Source organism: Monodon monoceros, unplaced genomic scaffold, assembly GCF_005190385.1.
Source record: "Monodon monoceros isolate NGI ecotype Baffin Bay Population unplaced genomic scaffold, NGI_Narwhal_1 Super_Scaffold_18, whole genome shotgun sequence".
NCBI classification, from domain to species: Eukaryota; Metazoa; Chordata; class Mammalia; order Artiodactyla; family Monodontidae; genus Monodon; species Monodon monoceros.
In genome coordinates, this window is record NW_021703774.1 from 29,325,226 (window position 1) to 29,352,255 (window position 27,030).

General features: G+C 36.8%; 1 protein-coding gene and 1 non-coding gene across 3 annotated transcripts in view; both read right to left on the bottom strand.

Moving 5' to 3' along the window:
• Positions 1–27,030, bottom strand: part of WDR64 (WD repeat domain 64) — a 146,653-nt gene that overhangs the window by 58,622 nt on the left and 61,001 nt on the right. For both annotated transcript variants that reach the window (XM_029229279.1, XM_029229280.1), the window contains 5 exons: positions 24,019–24,145; positions 20,952–21,100; positions 18,459–18,582; positions 15,876–16,051; positions 7,213–7,389 (listed from right to left, as the gene is read on the bottom strand). In XM_029229279.1, the coding sequence (XP_029085112.1) occupies positions 7,213–7,389; positions 15,876–16,051; positions 18,459–18,582; positions 20,952–21,100; positions 24,019–24,145 (753 nt within the window). The remainder of the gene's footprint in view (positions 1–7,212; positions 7,390–15,875; positions 16,052–18,458; positions 18,583–20,951; positions 21,101–24,018; positions 24,146–27,030) is intronic.
• On the bottom strand, positions 2,052–2,157 carry LOC114900056. The gene has a single exon (XR_003794683.1). It is a non-coding gene; the product is annotated as a U6 spliceosomal RNA (small nuclear RNA).

Here is a 27,030-nt window from a genome sequence, read left to right on the forward strand (position 1 = left end):
TTCCTTTATTAATGTTTTATAGTACTCAGTGTATAAATCTTACACCTCCTTCGTGAGGTTTATTCCTAAGTATTTTATTTTTTGTGTTGTGATTTTAAAAGACATTGTTTTTTTAACATTCCCTTTTTAATATTTCATTGTTGGTGTAAAGAAATGCAACTGATTTCTGTATGTTAATCTTGTATCCTTATCATCTACATATATTGACAGTTGTACCTTTTTCCTTCCAATTTGGATACATTTTTTTTTCTTGTATGATTGCTGTGGCTAGGACTTCCAATACTATACTGAAGAGCAGTGGTGAGAGTGGACATCCTTGTCTTGTTCCAGATTTTAGTGGGAAGGCTTTCAACTTTTCACCGTTGAGTATTATATTGGCTGTGGGTTTGTCATAAATAGCTTTTATTATATTGAGATATGTTCCCTCTATACCCACTTTGGTAAGAGTTTTAATCATGAATAGATGTTGAATTTTGTCAAAGGCTTTTTTCTGCATCTATTGAGATGATCATGTGGTTTTTGTCTTTTATTTTGTTGATGTAGTGTATTACATTGATTGAATTGTGTATGTTGAACCATCCTTGTGAACTTGGGATGAATTCCACTTGGTTGTGGTGTATGATCTTTTTTATGTGTTGTTGGATTCAGTTTGCTAATATTTTGTTGAGAATATTTGCATCTATATTCATCAAAGATATTAACCTGTAATTTTCCTTTTTGATGGTGTCTTTGTCTGATTTTGGTATCAGGGTGATGGTGGCTTCATAGAACGTCCTTGGGAGTGTTCCCTCCTCTTCAATTCTTTTGGAAGAATTTGAGAAGGATTAGTATATGTTCTCCTTTGTATGTTTGGTAGAATTCACCTGTGAAGCCATCTGGTCCTGGACTTTTGTTTGTAGTGAATTTTAAAATTACAGATTCTATTTCAGTTGCAGGGATCAGTCTGTTCAAATTATCTATTTATTCTTTTTTAAAAATTTTATTTATTTTTTGGCTGCATTGGGTCTTCGTTGCTGCATGTGGGTTTTCTCTAGTTGCGGTGAGTGAGGGCTACTCTTCATTGTGGTGCATGGGCTTCTCACTGTGGTGGCTTCTCTTGTTGTGGAGCATGGACTCTAGGCATGTGGGCTTCAGTAGTTGTGGCACGTGGGCCCTAGAGCATATGGGTTTCAGTAGTTGCAGCACATGGTCTCAGTAGTTGTGGTACACAGGCTTAGTTGCTCCATGGCATGTAGGATCTTCCTGGACCAGGGATCGAACCGATGTCCCCTGCATTGGCAGGTGGATTCTTAACAACTGAGCCACCAGGGAAGTCCCTATCTATTTATTCTTGATTCAGTTTTGGTGGACTGTATGCTTCTAGAAACTTGTCCTTTTCTTCTAGGTTGTTGAATTTGTTGACATACAATTATTTGTAGTATTCCCTTATGGTTTTTTATATTTATTTTGTATACCTGTGTTCTTTCTCTTTTTTTCTTGGTGAGTCTGGCCAGAGGTTTGTCAATCTTGTTTATCCTTTCAAAGAACCAGTTCTTGGTTCTATAGACTTATGTTGTTTTTTTAATCTCTATTTTATTTATTTCCTTTCTGATCTTTATTATTTCCTTCCTTTTGCTGACTTTAGGTTTTATTTGTTCTTCTTTATCTAATTCTTTTAAATGGTAGGTTAGGTGGTTTTAGATTTTTCTTGTTTTTTTGAGGAAGGCCTGTATTACTCTGAACTTCCCTCTAATAACTCTTTTTGCTGCATCCCATAGATTTGTATGGTTGAGTTTTCATTGTTATTTGTCTCAATGTATTTTTTAATTTCCTCTTTGATTTCATCATTGACCCATTGGTTTTTTAGTAGCATTTTGTTTAGCCTCCATGTAATTGTTTTTTTCTCATTTCTTTTTCTGTTGTTAATTTCTTGTTTCATGCTGTTGTGGTCAGAGAAGACGTTTAAGATAACTTCTATACTCTTAAATTTGTTGAGGCTTGTTTTGTGCCCTAGTATGTGGTCAGTCCTAGAGAATGTTCCATGTGCACTTGAAAAGAATGTGTATTCTGTGAAAAATATGGAACACTTTATGAATTTGCATGTCATCCTTCTGCAGGGGCCATTCTAATCTTCTCTGTATCATTCCAATTTTAGTATATGTGCTGCCAAGCAAGCACTGTGACATTTTTTCCATGTTATTCCTCCCCTTGGGATTCACTTTGTCTTCTCACCTCCCCTTAGAAACTCCCTTTCTGGGCCAAGCTAACTCTTGATTGTTCTTAAAGAACTAATTCAGCAAATATCTTCATCAGGAACCTCCTCTTCTTTCACCCCTGCACCCTGGCTCAACCTTCCAAGTTCTCTGCTACAATCCTATAATGCAGTAGTGCATGTACCATACCTCATTAAACTTTGCATTCCTAATGCTAAGAATAGCACTCGACACATAGTAGGTGTTCAATAAAAAGTGCTATTGATATATACAGTGACATAGACAAATCTAAAAAACATATTAAATTAAATAAACTTTAAATATATACTGTATGATTTCATTTACATGACATCCTAGAACAAGGAGAAACAAATCTATGGTGAAAAATATTAGAACAGTAGTTGTCTTTCAGTGAGCAGCAAGTATTGATGGGCAGGGGCATCAAAGTGTTTTTTTTTTTATCTTGATAAGGGTTTGGATGTGTATATTCTTATTCAAATTCATTGAATAGCATACTTAAATTCTGTGCATTTATTGTTTGTAAATTTCACTAAAAACACAACGCCATAAACAAAGAGTGAACTCTAGTTAAAGATATATATACTGAAGTGTTTAGGGGTGATATGTACTGATATCTTCATCTTACTTTGAAATACATTTTTAAAATAAGGTGGATTGAAGGGTGAATTGAGGATGGATACACGAATATATCGGCAATGAGGCAAATATTGCAAAATGTTAAGAGTAAATTTTAAGTGGAGGGTAACACTGTCAACTGTTCTATATATATATATTTTTTTTTTGCGGTACGCGGGCCTCTCACCATTGTGGCCTCTCCCCGTTGTGGAGCGCAGGCTCAGTGGCCATGGCTCACGGGCCCAGCCGCTCCGCAGCATGTGGGATCCTCCCGGACTGGGGCACGAACCCGTGTTGCCTGCATCAACAGGCGGACTCTCAACCACTGCGCCAACAGAGAAGCCCTGTTCTATATTTTTGAAATTTTTCATAATAAAATGTTGAGAAAGAAAAACTTATGAACCATGCCCTCTTCAGAAGAGAAGTTTTGTATATAATTGCAGAGGCTTTTTAGATCCCTGGAAGTCCACCTATGAACAAATTATCCAAGGATCCCAGGTTAAGGGCTCTGGTTCTGTAACTCTGAGGATCTATTGTTAAAAACTTGTCAGGGAACACTTCTTTTTATCTGTGTGGAATACAAGATTGGTTCCTTTCAGTCTACTTACAATTTTGAAATTCAGAGAATATCCTGTAAAAAAAATAGTCTGATGATATATTTTCCTTATTTAGATTTTTAAAGCAACAATTAGAGCAGCAAGAAAAAAATTAACCAAGTGATGTCACCAGAGCAAGATAAGAAACTTAAAAAAAAAACTGTAAAAACAAAAAGCTGAAATTTTATTAACTGACATTGGGAAATCTAGTTAAAATTATATAATGTAAAAATGTTGAAATAATAATTAGCCAGAAAAAGTGAACAACAATTTTGTGACCTCTTGATATGACCCCAAACTTACCCTTTTTATCAAAATCTTGGAGAAGTTAAAACACCTAGCACCTAGCTATTTTTAGATAAATGAGAACATGAAATGCTATTGGATTCCCTGAGTGGAGCCTGAAGAATATTTGTGATTATATCCAAGAGTAGTTTTTGATAAACTGTTGAACCTCATCTACACCCAGCTGCACAGAAGTTAGAATTGCCATGGCAAAAATGACCATACACAAAATGAAAACATAAATAAGAAACTGGGAAATAATATTTGGAACTTCTATCACAAAGGACTAATATTCCTAATGCATATTCTTAATTATTTATACACGTGTGTGTGTATTCTTATATTCCTAATATATAAAGAGCTTTTTAAAACATTAGAAAAGAGCAATCTAGATAGAAAAATAGACAAAGAATAGACAAGTGAGGCATATACATAAAAATATGCTCCACTTATTCATTACAATAGAAAAAACATACCAAGTTACTATTTCCACCTATGATATTTGAACAAATCTAAAAGTTTGGCACGGTACACTCTTGGTGAAGCTGTGGGGAAGTAGGCACTCTCATACGTTGTTAGTGGGAATATAAAATTGTGTAACTGACGTAGGGGAGAATTTGGCATTTACTTTGTGATGCAGCAATATCTCTTCTAGGAATCTATTTTAAAGATTAGATTCAAAAATTTGAAATGACGTATGCATAAGGCTATTTGTTACAGCATTATTTATAATTGGAAAAAAATTGGAAACTACCCAAATGTTAACTCATAGGGGACTAGTTGAACAAACTATGGTACATCCAACTAACTGAAATAACATAGAGCTTTCAAAAAGAAAGATGAAATATCTGTACAACTATGTTCATACCTGCAGTAGCCAAAATGTGGAAGCAACCTAAATGTCCACCAATGGGTGAATTGTTAAATAATATGTGGTATATACATACAATGGAATATTATTTAGGCTTAAAAAGGGAGAACATTCTGACATATGCTCCAACATAAATGAACCTTGAAGACATTATACTAAGTGAAACAAACCAGTCACAAAAGGAAAAATATGGTATAATTCCACTTATATGTGGTACCTAGGGTAGTCAGAGTCATAGAGACAGAATGTAGAATGGTGGATGTCAGGGGCTGGAGGAGGGGGGAATGGGGTTATTGTTTAATGGGTATAGAGTTTTGGTTTTGCAAGATGAAAAGAGTTCTCTGGGTGATGAGAGTTGCACACAGTATGAATGTACTTAATACCACTGAACTCTATAACTAAAAATGGTTAATATGGTAAATTTTATGTTTTGTGTATTTTACCTTAAAATACACATCTTTTAAAAAGATGAACATTTCTATGTACTGTTTATAATGATCTCCAGAATATATTATTAAATAAAGTAAGCAAGGAATATAAGAATATGTACAGTATCTTAAAACTTGCTTAAGAAGGGGTGAGGGGATACACATAAGGATACGTATTAGATTATATTTTTAAAAAACAACATTGGAAGCATAAATCAAAAACTTAAAAACAAAAGATTAACTATAGATTAGGAAAAGAATAGAAGGGACAGGAATGGAAGTTAGAATAAATCTTGTTTTGAAGATCTGATTTAAAGTCTATTCAAATGTTTTGCATAATAATTAGACAAAATTAAATTTTTAAAAAGCAATACATTAAAAATGCAATAAACTTTGTTGCGTATAGAGTTGGTGGCACAAGAAATTATTTCATATAATATGACATAAAACCCTATATATTATATAAGATAATTATATAAATAATAGGATAAAGCAAGTAAGTAATTATGTTAATGTCATTAGAAACAGAGATTTTCTGTGAGAGAAAAAGATAACAAAAATAAAATCAGTAATGCCATGTTATTTTAAATCTGAATGGGAATATCAGTACAAGCTAAAAATGTATTTTCTCTTAAATTTTTTTCCTAGCTCTGTCCATTGAAAAGTTCTAAAATCAAGGATCAATCTAGTGACAATAAGCATCTCTAAAACTCAGTTTGTAGTTTCTTAATACTATTTTAATGATTAATCTCACTAAAAGAATTAGGATTTCTTGCTAAAATAGTGGATTGTAGATCTGGAACAAGAAATTAACAAAATAAGCCTGGAAACTTGTCACACCTGGAAGATATCCAGAACTACTAGAGTCATGTTAAAAGAACTCAAAAGCCTGAAAATTGTCCAACTAGCTTGAGATGGGATGATTTGAGAATTAATTAATAATGCAATAGACTGAAACAAATCAAGAATATTTAAATTTATGATTTGATAATGACCACTAAACAAATAAAATCCATTGACCACTTTTTTGGAGGATGCTAAGGAACCCAATTTCTTATTTTGAAAACTGATGAATGTAAGGAAAGAATCAATCAGTTACTTTGATTTCCTATCTGAACTGTACCTCAGTGTAACCACATAGTTAATAATAGTTTTTCTTTTTTCTTTTTTGAATTTTATTTATTTTTTATACAGCAAGTTCTTATTAATTATCCATTTTACACATATTAGTGTATATATGTCAATCCCAATCTCCCAATTCATCCCACCACCACCATCCCCCCACACTTTTCTCCTTTGGTGTCCATACGTTTGTTCTCTACATCTGTGTCTCTATTTCTGCCCTGCAAACCAGTGATAACAGTTTTTCTTTAAAGACACATTCCAGCTAATAAATGAATCAGAATGTTAAGACGGCAACTCTGAATGAAATAATAAACCTAAGTAGTGGTCATCAATGGCTGATCCAAAAAAAGAGAACCAGTATTATATGAATTTTGATGGAAGTACATGACATCATGTACTGTCGTGACCTCCATGTACTATAGAGTCTTATTTTCTTTTTTTAATCAAAGCTACATGCACCAGATATAACTACCAGGTTAAAGGAAGTAAAGAAGAACTTTTAAAATTCACCACAAGGGTGCAATGAGCAAAATCTGGAAAATGAGAAACCAAGTACCAATTGTCCAGTATCTTCAAGAAATAATTTGCAAGGGGAAAAAAAGAGATATGGAAAGATAATTATATATTAAAAAAGACTGAAGAGACATCATCCAAATGCAACAAATGGGCCTTGATTAGATTCTGGCTGAAACAAACTGTAAGAAATACAAATGTATGATAAAATCTGGGAAAACTGAAAAATGTGATGTGATTATATTAAAGACCTCTTGTAAATTATTTTAGAAAATAATGGTACCATTGTTTTGTTTTGTTTTTGAGTCATTACCATTTAGAGATACATACTGAAATATTTAGGGATGAAATTACACAATGTCTGGGATTTGCTTCAGAATAATTCATCCATTGACAGTGGTCATGGGAAAGTGGTAGGAATAATGAGAAATAAGTTAGGCCATGCATAGATAATTTTTGAAGCTGGGTGATAATACATAAAAGTTCATTGTATTATTTTCTCTACTTTTATATATGTTTGTAAATTTTCATAATAAAAAGGAAAACAAATCAAGAAAAAAACTTACATCAACATATTGAGAAAAGTTTTTCTCCACTATCAACTCCACATCTGGGAAAGGAATAGCCATACTCCTATCTTTAGCAGACATCCTTAGATGCACAATGCGATTCCCATTTTGTAGGACAGGCACAACATCAGGCAGCTCCCATATCACCGCAAGGTAAATATCATCTTCCTTACCCTTTAAGAGAAATCCAGTGAGTACATGAAAAATTCAATTAACTGTTTTATTTTGAGCTGTTTTAAAGATATAAAGAAAAATAAAGCAAACAGTGATATACCCACCACTCAGCTTTATCATATCTTAAACACCATCTATCCCTCCCTAATATAATTCCTCTTTCTTCTTTACTCTCCAGAGGTAACAGGTAACCTGAATATGGTTTTAGTCATGAAAGTTTATACACACACACACACACACACACACACACACACACACACACCCCATATTCAGGTTTTAGTCATATATATTGGGTAGGCCAAAAAGTTCGTTTGGGATTTTCCGTAGCATCTTAACATCTTTCTGGCCAACCCAATGTATATGTAACATGATATTGCTTCCAGGCTTCTAACTTTTTATAAATGTTATCAAACTGCATGGATTCTGTTTCAACTTGCTTGTTTCACTTAATATTATATTTTTGAGATTTATACAAGTTATTACATGGAGCTCTAGTTCATTTATTTTTAACTGCTTTATAGCATTGTATGAATATACTATAATTTACTTATCCATTCTCCTACTGATGAGTGTTCCGGTTGTTGCCAATTTTTCACTGCTTTTTTTTATGGACAGGTGCCATGTTTTCTTGAGCATGTGCCTGGTGTAGAATTACCAAGTTGTAAGATATGCACACCATCAACTTCACTAGGTATTGCCAAGTGGCTCTTCAAGGTAGCATCCATTTCCACTTTCACCAGGAGTAAATAAAAGCTCTCCTTTATTCACATTCTTGCCAAAACCTTGTTTTACTTGATTTTTAAATAATTATTTTTGACTGTCTGATGGGTTTAAAATAGGACATTTAAAAATTAATTTTAAAATTTGTTAATTACATTAATCACATTTTTCTAATTTAGTAAGTTGAACTTTTTTTTTTTTCATGTATTTGTGAGCCATCCAGCTTTCTTATCTGTCCTTTGTCCATTTTTCTGTTGGGCTGTTTCTTTTTCTTTTAGATTTGTGGAGCTTCTTTCGGTATTCTGGTTCCTAATCTTTTCTCAGTTACCTGGGGTGCAGTGGTCTTTTCTCAGTCTGTGACTTGTCCTTCTACTTTGTTTTTTAAGGCAAATGTTTGTTTTTAATTTTACTGTAGTAAAGATATCTTTGTGATATCCCATCCATGAATATGGTATATCTCCATTTATTCAGGGTGTTTCTATGTCCTTTAAGATTTCCCACACCCCCACACAAAAATCTTGTATGTTATTAGATTTATTTTAGGTACCTTAGATTTTTGTTTGCTGTTGTATTTATTTATTCTGTTTTCTAATTTGTTATTATTCATGAGATGCTCTTAGCTTTAGAATTTTCAATTTTTATATGGGAATAAAGGCCAATTTTTGAAGATTGGTTATTTTGTGAGCAGAGCAGGGATCTTCCTTGGTTGCAAAGCAGCTGTGGTAAAGTGGGGAGAATATTGGTCTAGGCATGATGACAATGTGTTTCTAGTCTTAGTTCTAGTGAGAACTTGGGCAAAGTGTATAACTTTATGGGGCCTTATTTTCCTTAGTTAATGGATAAAAGTCCTTCCATTTTTTAAAAAAAACTTTATGATTCTAGGTGTAGATCTAATATCTCTGTTATCTCATATCTATGTTAATTCAAAAGTATGAGCCAGTGGTACTCCCACATACTAGTTGATTCTTTGGTTAGCATTTGCACCATTGTGGGAGTAGAAGGAATCTCAGCAATATCCAAATAGTGATCTGATATTGATATACTGAGTAATAGCTTATTTAGGGTCATGGGCCCCCTTGATGGGATGAATTGGCTACAGTGGTTTTAATAAGTTTAGCTGGTTTCAACTGAACCACTTAGGAAGGTGGTTATCAGACTTTCTGAATTCATAGAGCACTAAATTTTAAAAATATTTTAAAAGATTGATTTAGAGTTACTAACATTTAATTTTGCTAGGAAAGGACATGGGGGAAAGGAGAGAGAAAATTCTATTATCATCATTTTATGAAAAGAAAGGCTATTTTAATACAAAAAAGTAAAAAAGATAAAATCATAATTTTTGAAGTAAAATTAGGTTTATGAAAAATTATTCTTATTTTATTCATTTCATCTCTAATTGGTGAAACTTTTTATCTCAGATAGGTATTGGCAGATAGGCCTTTAGGAATTGGTGCTCCAGAAAAACAGCAGTTCACATAATGCTAAGGGCATGTATTATGCTAATTGCTTCACAAAGAAAGGTCTTTTGCTTTGAGGGACTCACAAATAGGGCTATATGAGTAGACACACAAAGTAATGTGGATAGGAAGGAAGATCAAATAAAAAGAAATAAGTGGGGTTTTAGAATTTGAACTATTTGGGGGGGGTTAATAAAAATCTCTGAACTCCCATAGTGCTTTGTTCATAATGTTAGAACAGTAATTTCTAATCAACCTATGGTTTTGTCAAAAAGGGTTTTGGGGCAAATTTATTCCAAATTTACTAAAATTTTTATGTACTCAATACAATTTTATCCTCTTAAAACTGAGATATGAAAAACTATACTGTTTTCTTCTCTGTGGTCTATGAAGTTTTATCAGTGGGTCAGTCAATTTAAAATCTGCCCTCCCATTACATGACTAAAGGACCTTGCCCAGAAAAACTAGTATAGCGGTGATTTGTGAAGAGATCAGGCAACTGCACAAGCATTTTTCTGAGACTTGAGAAAAGAAAACTAAGAATATAAGTACAAGAGAGACATGACATTTTAAACCATTAAAAACTGGTTTGAAGACATTAAAAAGAAGTACATAAAACTTATGGGGACTCTACTTTACTTCATAATGCATTAGCAATGTTTCCTGAATAACTGAATGTGATACCTGAAGAATTTTTTGTTTTGTTTGTTTGTTTGTTTAATGCAGCTGAGAGTCTTGGAAGATAGAGTTTTGTTTCATCTTTTCTCCACTCTACTCCCAGCTTCAATGTCAGGAAGAACAACCTTCCTGCCCTCAACAGTTTCTGGGGACAAGCAGAGAAATGGGGTTTAGAGTTTGGGGAAAGAAAGTTATCATGGGCCTGTTCCCCCCTGGGCTGAATAAAAGCCTGGGAACCCTTATTCAGGGGGAGACTCCTAGGATGGGATTTAAGCATGGTGGTTCCTCTGCAAAAATGCTTAAATCCCCAGAGGTGTGTGTGGAGGGGGCAATGTGTGGCATGGCTTATGCCTAGTTTCCCTTTCTTCCAAGGAAGTAGAGGAGTAGCTGAACAGGTGGACTAAGCCTTCTGTACTTTAGAAATTGGGAGAGTGAGAAGAGAATGGGCTGCAGAAAAGCTTATTGCCAGTGCCTCGACAGGGGACTGTTGTGCGGACTGCTAAACCCCAGCCCTCAAGAACACCATGGCTGTACATCCCACCCTTTGGGATGATCACATCTTGCAATTTTCTAGCAGCCAAACCCCAGTGAGCAGAAAAAGAAATGTAGTTCAGTAGGCCTAGAATCTAGAGAGAAGAACAGACAAAACATGCAGAACAGATCCCAGACTAACTAGAACTGCTGGGAAGTATGATAACTTGAGCAAAACTGAAGAGTACTTAAGGGAGTTCAAAACAGAAACAAAAACCAACACAACGTGATCTTCAAATTTAAGAATTTGGGGGTTTCCCTGGTGGCACAGTGGTTAAGAGTCCGCCTGCCGATGCAGGGGACACGGGTTCGTGCCCCAGTCCGGGAAGATCCCACATGCCACAGAGCGGCTGGGCCCATGAGCCATGGCCGCTGAGCCTGTGCATCTGGAGCCTGTGCTCCGCAACAGGAGAGGCCACAACAGTGAGAGGCCGCGTACCGCAAAAACAAAAAACAACAGCAAAAAAAAATTTAAGAATTTGGTTAATGAGCTGAAGGAGAATCAACACCTGTCTGAGACTTGAACTAATAGCCTAGCAGTAGAGAAAATATTTCGAAACAGTTAGCAAAACTAAAATGAAACAAAAACACAGAGGAAAATATAAGAGATTTGGAGGACAGATTCAGAAGACCTAATATGCAAATAGTATGGGTTCCTGAATTAGAAAAAGAAGCAGATGCCAGAGAGACACCTAATACACAAATAATAATACAAAACAATCCCCTGAGCTGGAAGAAATACCTAGGACTTCAGATTGAAAGTCTCCTGTGGAATTGATGAGAAAAGATATACACATAGGCATAGACTTTAAACTTCAAGACAAAGAAAACATCTTACAAATTTGCAGAGAGAAAGAATAAGTTGCTTACATAGGAAGACACAGAGAAGCTTTGGACTGCTCATTGGTAACACTGTCACTTCAAGACGGTGAAGTTACATATAGACTGAATAAAAGGTCCTGTAACTCAAGAATGCCAAAATATTTCCCAAGAGTTGGTGCTGATTTACACCAACATTAGCAGTGAATGAGTAGTCACATTGTTCCACAGCCTTGCTAAAACTCAGACTTACTTTTAAAATCAGTCTATTGGGTGTATTATATCTATTCAAATTCTAACTTAAAGTTACTAATAAAGTTTAGTGGCTTTTCATGTTTATTGGCCTTTTGTGTTTTCTGTTTTATGAAGTGCCTATCTTTTTTCATTTTTCTATTGAACTGTTTATCTTACTTATTATCTAAGAACTTTGGATACTAATCAAGTTACAAATATTTTCTATAATTCTACTCTTGTCTTTTTGCTGTCATTATGGTGACTATTGATGGAGAAATGTTATTAATTCAAATAAATTAATCTTTTCCTTAATAACTAGTGATTTTAAAATATCATTTAAGATATTTCTTTATCCTGAGTTCATAAAAACAATCCCCTTAATTATCTGCTAAAAACCATATTGTTTTGTTTTTCAATTAATGTCTTGAAGTCATTAATCCACAAGGAATAGTCTTAGAGATCATGAAATCATGAAAATTCGAGTTCTTTTTTTCTCTCCCTGTGGGTATCTAGTTGCTCAAAAATGATTTATTGAAAAGTATATTCTTGCCACAAATATCTGCTATGCCATTTCTGCTGTATATGGATTTTTTTGTTGTTCTGTTACTCTCTGTGCCCAAACTTGGTTGTCCTGTTTCCTTATGAGCTTAATTATGTTAGCTATGGTCTGAGATGAAGTTGTCTTCCTCCAGAATGAATTTGTGCTTGTTTCTGCCAGGTGCCTGGTGGAACTACCAGTATTGGATCACCTTAAACCAAGTTCATAGCTAAGATTTCCTTGACCACCTAAGTACTGCAAATCTAGGCGGCAATCTAGGTTGCAAATGCATATGAGATCCTACCTGTGGTCAGTTTCTCAGGGACAGGGTTTGTCTCATCTTGTTTTGTTTTCCTAATCTTCTCCCTTGTTCCCTGCTTGGCTCAGTGTGAGGGCAGTCTTTCCTGGATTGCCCCTAGGAGGCTGGCTTTTTTCTTTCTGGTTCACCCTAATCTTGATAGTGTGATTTTGGGTCCCAGCACATTGTGGAGTTGGTATTAAACTCCTTGCCTTACACAGGTCCTGAGCCTTGACTTCTTTTGCCCCTTCTAATCTGGTGAGTTTTCAAAAATTGAACCCAGTTTACTTTGGAAAATGCCCTCAAGACGAAAGTAGCAGTGGTGTTTTGGTTCTCAATTTACCTTTCTCATTCTCCACTTTCACTAAAATTTTGGTCTGCTATTTACTTACTATATTGTCATCTCTTTAATGCTAGTTAGGAGATTTAGAAAATATTTTATCCAGAAATTTTCATGGTTTTCAGTGGAGGATTGGTCTGAGTAATCTAGTTCACTAATATAGAATCCTGGGATTTAGAAAAAATATGTAGCATATGTGGAGCACACAAAATGTTTCTTGAATTGTGTTGAATTTAATTGGAAATCTGAGGAAAGAGAAATCTTCCCTGACTCCCAGATTAGGTTAGGCACCACCCACCATCATTAATTTCTATAGCACTTTGTGCAAGCAATCATAACACTTGTAATAGGCGGATCAACATTATTCTTTCTTATTAAATTGTAAGTCCCATTGTGAAAGGGGGGATATCTTTCTGGTTCATGGTAAACATTTGGTAAATGATCACTGAACAAAACAAGTGAATGAAAGTATTCTAGAAAGTAAGTATGTAAATCAGACCATATTTACTTTAAATTGGCAGATAATAATAAGTGATAAGTAAATAATAAGATGTTAATAATAATAAAAATAAGTGTATTTTCAACATTATCCTTACTGTAAAATTCCCCTGTCCAACATTAATAAAAATACCCTAAAACGCTCCATAGATTTACTGTTGTATATCTTACAAGGGGTTTCTTATATTTCTATATTTCTTACATTTCAGTCCTTAGTGAGCACCTACTCTGGGCAGAGCAAAAATACAAATATGAATAAGACATGTTTTCAGTCCTCATCAAGTTAAATCTATAGAATTCTGGAGACATGGAAAATAATCAAAGTAAAAAATGCTACAATAGGACTAATGTGAGAACAGCACCATGCTACTTTTTGCAGTTTTTAAAAAGGAGTGTTTATAACAACAGACATTGTCTGTTAGGAAGGGTATCTTGATGGTCAATTGCACTAACAAAACAGGGAAATTAATACACTGTCGCATTTTAGACTATATTACTAAGAAGTTCCTTTTTACAGTGCCATTTTTTTTAAGGAGTAAGTGAGCTTGTTTTATTTATTACTTCTTTATTTATTTTTTAAACATTTCAGCAATTAAAGGTTCTGAGGGCTAAGTTGGTGGAGATGAGTTTGGTTTTATTTCATCTCTCTAAAGAGAAAGTAGGTTGGTAGACCAAGCCCTGATAAAAGCAAAGTTGGCAACACGAATGACACTGCATGAGCTGGGGCCGGGGGTGTGCATGTGTGTGTCAGGACCAGATGGTAAGAAAATGGGAAATAAAGAATAAGAATTCCAGTCTAAGGCCGTCCGTTGAACAAATGGTAAGCTGTAAGAAAGACTAATGCCATCTCTAGCCAAAACTTTATTTGGGGCCAAAATTACACTTTCCTAATAACCCCCTTGCTTTGTGTCACTTTTTAGGTTCTTCCTTCACAGGCTGAAAACCCACAAGTGCTAACTACATGCCCCAGTTTTCAGGAATAATGCTACCTGCAAGTTCTGTTTTCTGAAGGAATGTGTCTATGTTTAGATGATATTTAAACTATTGCTTTATTTTGTCAATTCAGCAAAAAATAATCAGACCAAATTCTCGTTTAGAGATGTATTGACTTGACTATCAACTTGTTTTCACTTTCCTGCAAATTATTTAATACATAATTAAATAGAATTGTGTTGATGCCACAACTGTTTTTCTCTCAGTTATCTAAAAGGTCATTAAATTTTTCCTTTGGTCTATATGTTATTCAAATTTTAACTTCATTTCTCAGTATTTCATTTTATTTATTGAGGAAATTGAGTTCATCAGTAAGAACTCAACATTCCGAACATAGTAGAATTACAAAATAAATCTTTTAGAGGAAATTTACAACTATTTCTTTCCACTTTAGAGCTTCCTTTCTAGCACAGTGCCATTTTGGATTGCTCAAACAGCAAAGAAGGATTAGTTGAATCAAGAAAGTTTTTCACTCCTTTTTTCCAACAGTAGGGCTGTCAGTCATCGTAATCAATGCTACCTTAATGCAAGACTTTTTTTCTGATCTTAGCTTTCAGAAGGGGAATAATAAGGGCAATGAATCCCAGAGTTCTAGTCAGGGAAACATCCACTTCATAGCCAGGATAAATAATCTAATTTTCTTTTTTATTTTATGTTCTATAAATTTTTATTGATTTTTTTGGCCACGCCTCACAACTTGCAGGATCTTAGTTCACCGACCAGCGATCAAACCCATGCCCGCTGCATTGGGAGTGCAGAGTCTTAACCACTGGACCACCACGGAAGTCCATAAATGATCTAGTTTTCATTTAAGAATGAAGAAGGCATTAGTGTTCTTAGGTGGTAATAGACTCACAGGAAAAAATAAATTAGTCTACCTCAATCCCTGTAAAACAGCCCTGAGCAGATTGCATTATTAACTATAAAGTAAACAAAGTAATTTTGGTGGCAAACTGAAAAAGTGACTTGAGCATCCCTGAATGCATTATGGGTTATAAGGTTCAGAGAGGAATCATTGCTCCCTTTCACAGAGTCTGCTGGGAAGCAGCTCTGCCAGTGAATTATCCCCAAATGAGGGTATAAACCATGTCAGAGGTGGCAGCTGTATATACGTTTAATCTTTTTGATATCCACTCCAGAGGATCCCAGCTAATCCCTTCAGCAAACACTGGATGGGCAGGATGCTATGGCTGAGCAGCTATTCTTTTTTGTTCTTTGCTTGGACCTGGGCAATGTTAAAATTAGGAACATCCTAGGAAGGTTGGTGGAGAAATACTATCCTCAGCTGGCTGGCAAGAGAGGATTTAAATGGGGATTATCCACACTCAGTTGATTTTCCCAAGAAGAGCATATAGAGTATATAAAAATGGGATTGCAAACCTGGATCATTTTGATCTTCCCATTGTGCTCCAAAGCAAGGATCAAGTACTGGTGTTTTTCCTGAGCTTTCAGGAAAATCAGGCGTTGCAGCCAGTGCTCTTCCTCCTTCCAGTCTTTCCCTTCTGGTAACACTTTCATCTCTTGCCCGCTGCCAAAGTCCCAGATTTTAACTGTTCCTGAACACACAGAGAAAAGACTATATTGGCAAAAATAATGTATAGAAAGCATGACTTTTATCTCACAGAAAATTGATCTAACTGAAAGCTTTCTGCAACAGTTTATCCTAGGTTTATTTCCTACTGAGACTGCTATATGAGTCTCTCTAGCATTGCTGTGTACCAAATATATTTCTGTATGCCTTAATTTGTCACAGGCTGATAAAAAATAAACAGGACCAGCCAATGTCTTGCAATTTGCGATTGTTTTCTTTGAAATTCTCAGACTCTCCTGTCTGAGCTTTCTGTCTTAAGTGGGTCTTTTCTGTCTTTATTCTCCCAATGCCTTCCAGTTTTCTAAGTACTCTTCAGTATCTATCATCAATCTATCTATCTATCTATCTAATATCACGTCACAATGATTATTAATAGTCAAAAATCACTCCAATAGTGTCATTTCCTAAGGTGCTAACGTGTTTTAGGACTAGCTCCTACTGGTAACAAAAGGTTTAAAAGAATGCCAGCAGGTAGGAAACAGTCAAGCTTTGAGTTGTTTCTTTGTTACGTAAGAAGGAAATGCAGAAAGGGTGTCATGTTTCTTCCTGCATTTGAAATCGTACTTTCTTTATAGTTAACTTCATTCATTTAGGAGACCCTGATGAAGAGGCCAGGTGAGATGATAGCATACTTGTTGAATGCCTATTTCTGCGTCATTACTCAGTGTACACTGATTATTATATTCTAACATGGATTTTTATAGTGACCTCAGGGTTAAAAGCTGCCCTTCACAGTACTTTTCCTCCCCTTCCTTAACCCTAACCTCAACCCCCTCCTCCTGCTTCTCATCTTCCAGTTCTAATCCTGCTGGGCATCCAGAATGTTTTCACAGTGCTGTTTTCCTTCCTTTATGCTAGGTTCCCTCCATCAGCAATACTCACAACCCCATCATTTTTTTTTTCACTAAAAACATCTTTAAACATTAATTAAATTCTCCCTATATACACAGTATGGTGGTAGGAGCAAGGGATGAAAAGTGAGCATAGTTTCTGCCTTCAAGGAATTTATGGTCATGTAGGAAGTCATATAAACAAGTAAAAGAAGTGATCATGCTCTCACTTACTCCTGGGTATGTGGACCACAGTCTCATGGCCCAGATTTCCTGCTGACTTAGGACTTTGGCAATAAGATTTAGTGGGGCAGAAAGCAGGGAGGATACTGCTCAGCTCTTCCCAGGTGATGGGTGGGTGAGAATGAGAGGGGACTGCTGGCTTGTGGGTAGAGTTGCTTTGGGAGCTAGAGAATCCTTTTCCTCAGGGTGTCCTAGACCCAGAGTCTTTGACAATTAACATGTACTTCTGAGGAGGCCAAACTGTCCCTAGCACTAACAAAGTGAAATATGACTTGCTTGCATGAAAATAATAGTATCTCAGTCATTTATACGAATTTCTTAATGCTTATGCTGGGCAATGGTCATGTGCATTGCTCAGAATTTCTAATTTTCATATGTATGCAGGATGTGCTGATAGAGCGGTTAAGACTGCTTTCTTAAGAACTCTCCTACATGAAGAGCAGTTGCATTTATTCACACCTCATCAACTCAGCATTCATGATTTTATTTCATGTGTACTTTTATCTGCGTACACTTTAAAAACTCAGACTTTCACATCAAGATATTCAGTCAGTCCATCCATTGGCTTACAAGCAAGAATTTATTTAGTAAATATATACCTAGAAGAAATATATTCTGAGTAGTGATGCAGATGGTCATATTGTCTAGATAAAGCAGTTCTTTCGTGGGAGTTCAGAACAAGGTAAGGTGAAAGAAGAGGCAGGCTATAGTTCTCTGGTTCTAGCAAGTTCTATGCAGTTCCCCACAGCATGAGCAGCAAATGACACAGCACAACTGGAGCAGGACATCCTCTCAAGTGTCACATGACACACGCCCTTAAGCAGCTTAGACTTATAAACAAGTCCAATATAGAATTCTAGACGTGATATAGCAAAGTTGGATGATATTTTGTCTGGTCCCATATTGTCAGTAAAAATATTATCAGAAGCACTAAATAGAATGTCTCTCTCTTAGCTAATGGTACCCAAAATTAGAAGGACAGAATAAGTCAGTGCAACACAGATAAGTCTCAGTCAGAACAGAATGAGATGGTATACGTGAAAGACTTTGCAGATTGAAAAGCAGCTATATAAGTGTAATGTAAGGTATTGATTATTTTGAACGACAGTATCAGGACATTAATGCCAGTTAGAGAAGAGCCTATCACTGTTCAGTCAGGCACAGCACTCTCACTGGCACGTTTACATATTCCAGCCTGATTCATGCTTCCCCTCTAACCCAAACAACTTGCAATGAGATCCTAGAATAAATTCTCAGGACACTAAAGCAGGGAGGCTATACTCTGGATATTAGTCTGACCATTATATGCTCCTGTAGCAAAAAGAAGTCCACTTTCATCAATAGCTGCAGAAGTCAGCTCAACATTGAAGCCATGAGGGTCTAAAATCTTGTACATTTGGAGGCCAGTTTCGAGTTCCCATACCTACAGGAAAGAACAAAACAATCAAATAATCCATAAGCCCTTCAGTTTTCATCAATTTTACAATATTCAAAATAGCCTCAAAATTGGTACAATGCACATCTAACACCTCTCCCAACCATGAATGTTGGTTTGATCAAAGAAAGGTCTAAAAGATGTAGTGCTGTGTAATAGTTACTTTGCTACCCTGGAGTGTGTCTGTAACATATGTAGGTGGGCTGACACAAGCAGCAACTATTCCAGGCAGCCCCTGTCTGTCCAGGAAGTAGTCAATTGCTCCTGTAAGCACAAAGCAAGCTTGGCAGCAAGATAGAAATGTAACAGTTATGAGTTCAGTGGACAAAGAAATCAAATTGAATTTATTCTTTTTTTTAATAGATCTTTACTGGAGTATAATTGCTTCACAATACTGTGTTAGTTTCTGTTATACAACAAAGTGAAATCAGCCGTATGCATATATATATCCCCATATCCCCTCCCTCTTGAGCCTCCCTCCCTCTAAGTCATCACAAAGCACCGAGCTGATCTCCCCGTGCTATGCTGCTGCTTCCCACTAGCTAACTGTTTTACTCTTTATTGACATTCATCCAAATTAGCTAGGGGTCACAGGACAGAATCTGTGGTTAACAGCATGAAATCTGAGAGAATCATGAGGAAAGGGCTCACTGACCTTTCCAAGGAGTGTTCTGATTAAGGACATGTGCCCAGCTCTTAACAGAGAGAAAAGGGGAAGGGAGGGTGAGGGAGGCTGAGACTTCAGAGAAGGCTGTATGTGTAATTAGGCTGGGTATAATCAGAAAATCTAGAAACACACCAAGGCTCATCACTGTCTCTTTGGAAATGCAGTAGAAGCTTTAGACTTGCAGTCTTTCAGTCTGAATCTTTCTCTTTTCATGTATCTGCATTGTCAGGTGTATGTTAGACTGTCAGTAAACAATAAAATTGAACTGGCAACACAGTTTATACCCAAGATATTTGGGGACAGGGACAGTGTAAACACAGGGCCAGAGATGGGAAGGTGCACTGTTGCTCCAGGGAACTGAAAGTCAGTTGCTGCACCTGGAGTGAAAGAGGGCAAGTGGGAGAAGGAGTAGTTGACGTAATAAGTAGTCCGGAGACCAGATAACAAAGGGCCCCCGACTGAGCTGTGGCAGAGCCAAGATCTAAAAGAAGCCAGTCTGGACCTTAAGTCCATGCTCTTAACCTTTGTGTGTCACTGGGTATAGCTGAGGTCCTGAAGGGAGAATGAAGAATGAGGGCCACTGCATGAAGGGGTCTCAGAGGCCACCCATTTCCTGGCCTAAAGTATGATCCCTCGCCAACCAATCAGGTATGAAAACTCACCTAGATGCCTTCCTTTCCCCTTCTCCCCTTGCAGGGAAGACGTTTTCTCCTTAAGAGGTCAGTATTTTATGAAAACAGACAGGTTTTAGTTTTAGTTTCCCTCTACTTATTCTGTAGGCATTATCAGGAATAACTGATAATTAAATGAACTTAGGAGATTTTGGCCGGAGGAAGTCTCCAGCAGATAAGCACAGAAGGTCAAAATTGAGAGGGCATTTGAGGAGTCTCCAGATGAATGCTTTCTCCTGTTCCCTGTGTCTCCTTTTGGAGAGCATGCATGAAATAAAAGGATAAACACTGGAAGCACACACCTCCAGCCATCACTGCTAGATGACTTCAGGGGTCATAATTACAGATACAGTTAGGATGGTCAAGTACTCTGGCCTTTAGGGAACACATTAATGACATGGCCTGAGGATTGCAGAGGAAAGGACTTGGGTATTCACCTCAGGCAAACCTGGGTTCATATCCCAGCCACAGTGCTTACTAGTTATATGAACTTGGGCAAGTTGCCTTGATCTCTGAGTCCTAATTTCCACATCTTTAAAATGGAACTCTTTATCTGTCCACAGAGAACTAGTACAAGGATTAAACAAGATCATAGATTTAAGGCACCATAAGGTTCCATGTCCTGCACCTATAGGGGTTATAGGAAACATCTATACATTTCTTCCCCTTCCTTCTTAACATTCCCTTTCCCATGGCTCAGCTTAAAAAGTTTACACACACACACACACACACACACACACACTAGTTTTTTCTCCTTGATATATTTCCCTTTAAATTCCTATTTTGATTGTAAAGACTACCTTCATTTTTTAATTGAGTGTGTAGCTTAATAGCAAGCAGTATGAGCTGGATTAAAATGCTTGTTTTTCATGTGTTCATGAAAGCTTAAAAATAGCTCTAATGTAGGGTTCCATCATATGTGCCACTACATTTATTTAGTCACTTAAGGACTTACCTATAAGAAGAGAAAATTCTATCTTCTTTGGCTTTTTCTTCCTGAAGAGTCAATATGTACTCACCTTAATTACAGACTCAGAGCAGATTGTAAGTACTTGGCGAGAATATTTGTCGTAAAGCATGACATTGATTTCTCGTTCATGGGTGTGAGGAACTTGTTTCGCATCTTGTATCATCCTAGTCAAAGGATACATGTCCATAACACTAGATCCTGCAACAGAAATAAGAATCTCATAAATACCCAATATTAGAAGATTTGAATCACAAAGGATTTTATTCAACCAGTTGCATTTGCAAATAGTTGATCAGTGAGATTATTAATATCAGTGAGATTATTAATGCCTAGGAAACCTAATGAGGTGAAAATACATCCATTTCTTCAAAAACATTTTTTACAAATAAAACATATGATTCAGTCAGAGAAAAGTATTCATTCGGGGCTTCATTAATATTCAAGTGTAGGGCATCTGGGCTTCCTTGATGTCTGCTTTTCAGTGACCACTATTTTCCTATTTTTTATAGTCTACTTAGTGAAGTGGAGATTAAGCTACCAAAGGCTGACCCTTCATATTGGTTTTCTCTAGTCTCTCCAAAGAAGTCTCAACGGGAGCAAAATTGTCAGCAGGAGTTAATAAACACTTTCTTAAAGTGTTTAAATTTTAAGATAAAGTCTACTCATGTGTTAAAGAGGAATGGAGGTGGCTCTTCTGGTAGTAGTTCTCAATTCAAATACGTCTGGATGGAAATATGAGAAGGATGTGGTAACCAGGTAATCAAACAACACATGGAACGCCTTCATAGGTTCTTTGACATTACACTGACTGTAACTGACTTTATCCAAACTGACAACAAAGCTAGATATTATGCTTATGAACAAGTGGTAATCCTCTACATCAGCGGTCCCCAACCTTTTTGGCACCGGGGACCAGTTTTGTGGAAGACAATTTTTCCATGGACTGGGGAGGGGAGGATGGTTTTGGGATGATTCAAGTGCATTACATTTATTGTGCACTTTATTTCTATTATTATTACGTTGTAATATATAATGAAATAATTATAACACTCACCATAATACAGAATCAGTGGGAGCCCTGAGCTTGTTTTCACTTGCCACTCACTGATAGGGTTTTGATATGAGTCTGCAAGCAACTGATTTATTATGGTCTCTGTGCAGTCAAACCTCTCTGCTAATGATGATCTGTATTTGCAGCCACTCCCCAGCGCTAGCATCACCGCCTCAGCTTCACCTCAGATCATCAGGCATTAGATTCTCATAAGAAGTGCACAACCTAGATCCCTCGCATGCATAGTTGACAGTAGGGTTCGCACTCCTATGAGAATCTAATGTCGCGGCTGATCTGACAGGAGGTGGAGCTCAGGAGGTAATGTGAGCGATGGGGAGCAGCTGTAAATACAGATGAAGTTTTGCTCACTCGCCAACCACTCACCTCCTGCTGTGTGGCCCGGTTCCTAACAGACTATGGACCGGTACCAGTCTGTGGCCTAGGGGTTGGGGACCCCTGCTCTACACGTTTGGCTAGATACACAACTACTATGGAAACAATGCAGTACAAAGAAAGAAAGTGGATCCAGGAGTCAGAAGCTTTGGGACTGAATCCCAGCTCTATGTTTCAACTAGTATCCTTCTACTAGTCAGTTGAAATATTTAATATTCAGTTTTGTCATTTATAAAATAAGATAAATATTAATTCCTACCTTAAGTGGTGGTGATGCAGATCAAGTGAAATAAAATCCATGAAAGCATTTTGTGGAAGAACTAATCAAATGGTAGTTGTCTTAATAGAGTAACAACAACAATGGTGACAGTTACAACAACATATTCTACAATGTGGTGTTGCTGTCATTGGGGTTTAGAAGATTACTATGGCTGCTTCATTTGAATGAAAGCACAAATTAAAATCTGAGAGATAAGCTTCATGCAGTTCTGATGTCAAGTTGATGGTTGCAGTCAACGTATGCAATTTTAGTGATTAAACAACACACAAAGCTCTATACTTTTGTAAGCAGAATACTATCAGAATTTTATAATATTGGGATGCATCTTTGATTTTCTGATTGTTTTTTGTGTTTTTCTTTTTGCCTTGATACTTGAGTCTTTAGTTACTCTGATGATAAATGGAATGAAGATGCTGAGCCCAGCAATCAAACATGCAGTTTGGGGCACTAAGAGAAAATGTTCTTGTAGTCATTTTTATGTTATTTTTAGAGGAGGTAGTATAGAGGAGGGGTGCTTACAACTAGAATTAAGTTCTGTTTTACAAGGTGGAAAATTATCTATCAAGCACGAAGTGCTATTTCACTTCTAATCCAGAGAAAAACCCAAAAGTTAAAAAATAATTATATTATCTACCAGCAGAGATATCACCAATCATTTCTCTGCCCTAATTAATCCCACAGGAACTCAGAGCAGGTAGTCAGTGGAAAAATGCTTAGGAAATGCATTCTGGGTTGATGTTCCAGAAAGAATAAGTATTGTCAATACCGTTCATTTCTTCTAAACCTTCTTCTGAGGGCAGGCATGTAAATAGTGTTCAACCCAAATGCCTAGCAGGGTCTTTTGTCTCTTTAGTCAGCACCTTTCTAAGAAGCAGAAGGAAAAGGGGACAACAAATCTGTTGGCCTCAGTGCTGGGGGTTCAGTCATTCAGGACTCTATCCTCTCTCTCCACTGTTCTTTGTCTAGAAGTGGGAGGGTCAACACACTCCTCACCGAGTAACTGTCTCAGTACCAGAGTGCATGGGGCCAAATTGCCTCCTTGAGGAAAAGGGGCACTGACTCAGCATGCTGGTGCAGCCACTCTAAGATGCATAATATTCCTGCTCCTGATGGTCAAGACAGAGCTGGATTTGCCCTACGCGTAGCAGCAGCTTACATCCCACTTCTCTGCTTAACCCCACCACCTTGAATCCTAGGTTCAAGACCGCGTCCACCAAGCTATAGAAAGATAGGAAGGAACAGGATTGAATTCAGTTACCGATTGTGAGGAATCACAGTTTATAAATTTCCCATCTAGTTTTGTTTCTCTTCTAGTCAGTGATAAAGTGCTAGTTAAAAAAAGGTAAAACATCAACATATGAGTTTTGTTTGCCATTAATCGGGTGCACTTACCTGTAACAAGCATGCCATGATTGGAATCAAATACCATAGAGTAAATCTGCATGTCTCCTGGTCCTCCCTGGCTATCATGAAAGACTTGTAATAGTGAAAGAGTCTGTATATCCCACACCCTGAAAACCTGGAGGGATAAAGAACACTGGTCACCATTTTTCCACTTTACTTTCCCTACTCAAAGCTATTTAGGTGAACCATTTTTAGAGCCTACAATATGCTCTTAAAAACTTATAGGAAATTATGATTTACATGACGAGCACTCATTTGCTAAACTTTAATTTGGTTCTTGATTCAATTGTTATTCATTAATACCAGAAGAAAATAAAAGCAGTGACTAAAAGTTTGCCTATAGGAACTAGATTTTTCTATCCTTACAGAAGAGAGGAGAAAGACATAGTACTTATTATCCTTTAAGAATTTGGAGGCATAATAAAGGACTGGCCATGATTAACAGTTGAACTGAAGCCATATTTCTCTTTACACTGTGGATTAGAAAATAGAGAGAAGGCATAGTTTTGGTGGAGGGTTTCAAATTGCTCTTCCATGACTTAAGAAGATGAGAAAATCTTACTAAATGAGGTTTCGAAGAACCCTCCCCTCTTCCTGTCTAGGGATGTAAGAATTACAGAAAGCAGTTTTTAGGGATGGTGCAGATACAGGAAGAGTATAGGGAAATAGGTTATTAGAGCTCTCCTTTGAGGAAGGAAACAGAACTATGTCATTACTCAGATAGAACATGTTTTGATATAATAGAAAGAACAGTAAAGTACAGATTCAGCAAAACTTGGTCAAGTTTACTTTGTCACTTGCAATTAGTATTCTTCATTATTCTGTTTTTTTTTTAGAAAGTTAGTGTGATTGATTTCAGGAAAAAAAGTGTGACTTGATCAAGGATTACATTTCCTAGCATGCATCAGCATTAAATAATATTTTTATATTATAATAGTCTATATATATTACCTATCACTATATATTACTAATTAAATTGGAATATTTGTTGAATAAATGAGTGATAATTTTATAGAACTACATATAAAACTTTGATAAGTAGTTTTGTTAACAGAGATACTGGCTTCTTATTTGAGACACTTAGAATTTGGTTAATTAAATTAGAAACTTCACTATTGTGAAGGCAGGTTGGTCCTTATATGTAGGAGCATAAAAATGTCAAAGTCATGTGATTAGGAGCTTTGGCTCACATGTATACACTCTGTAGGCCACTATTACTCAGAATATGTACAATTGGGAGTTACTTCTTTTGTTCTCATAAAAATGCAAGTTTGGGGATTAGCTAGAATATTGAAATTTATCAGTGTTTGCATCACAGAGTAAGCAAGGGTAATGGACTCTTTATAAATTTAAGTTCAGGGTCTATTTATGAATTAGGTTCAGAGAGACAAGTAGGGGAAAAATCTAAAAGTGGAATCAAGGAGAGCCAAAGAAATTTATCTCTGTTCTAATTGTTTTATTTATTTATGGCTGCATTGGGTCTTTGTTGCTGTGCATGGGCTTTCCCTAGTTGCGGCGAGTGGGGGCTACTCTTCATTGCGGTGCGGTGGCTTCACTTGTTGTGGAGCATGGGCTCTAGGTGTGCAGGCTTCAGTAGTTGCAGCTCACGGGCCCAGTAGTTTTGGCTCGCGAGCTCTAGAGCACAGGCTCAGTAGTTGTGGCGGACAGGCTTAATTGCTCCATGGCATGTGGGATCTTCCCGGACCAGGGCTCGAACCTGTGTTCCCTGCATTGGCAGGTAGATTGTTAACCACTGCACCACCAGGGAAGTCCGTAACTGTTTTTGATTCTATTGTTTTGGCTGAGATACTTCATGGTTGGCAGTCTTTTTACTGTACGTGTATATGCTCAGAATTGTGGTTGGAGGAAAGAACAAGGGATGAAGCAAAAGAGGTTTTGGGTTTCAGTTCTAGCCCATCATTTAAATTCCTTAAGCCTCGGTTTTCTTGTTTCTAGAATGGACATAAAACACCAGTACTCTCCACCTCAATGAATTGTTGTGAATATGTTTTGAAACCAGTGATGTTTCAAATCACTCTATGGAGTGATTCTATTTTCTTTATCATATTTCTCTTCTCTTCAGTTCTTTAGGTCTTTTGTGGGTTTTTAGGGAAGTGGTGATTATTGGGCTGGCAGAAGACACAAAGACTCATTATGCTGCGTCTCTCCTCTAGGTTTTTCTGCTGCCCTCTCCCCATAGGCTGTCTTAGTAACTGTCATACCAAACTGCTTCCAATTTCCAAAACATCTTTCTCTTTATCGTCTATGTGCATTCACATATACTCTTCCTATCATCTACTATTTCCTCTCTATCTAGCTAACTGTTACTCTTTCTTTAAATCTGTCATAAAGAGAATTAAAGAGTTAGAATTCAGGTCAGAATACTGCAATAAATTTATGTCTCACTCTGCCATTTCTTCTCCAAACACAGAGAAATAGTAGAGAAAATAGAAAAAGAGAGAGCAAAAAGAAATAGCAAGGCTTCAAAGCAAGATATATAATCTCTACAGATCCAACTAAGAGAGGCATACAAAGCAGTGAGTGGGCTCCAGCTAGAGCCTGGGCACTTGTTTGGAACAGACAGTGGTATCAGGGGAGCAGCTCCTGCAGGGCAGACAGGACCAAAAGCACTATCACTACTCCATGGCAGCACCCAGAGCAGGTCTCCCAGTTCAGGAAAAGGAGACTGAGAAGCAATAGGCTGTGCTCTATTTTCATCTGGAGGCATAGTTTATAGAAAGTTGTAAGATCAGTGAAAGGGAGGGACTCTGCCTTCTGACCAGAAACTAAACCAAGGCAACCTCTGGCTCAGGGACTAGACCTATTTCTAGACTGGGGCCCAAGGGGCTATGTGAAAGATGGTTGCAGATGTGGAGGAGCTAGCATATAGACACACACACACACACACACACACACACGCACACGCACACATATAGACACATGCCCCTAAATATTAAAAAGAAACTATAATTTTTAGAAAATTTTAGAGGAGGATATCTT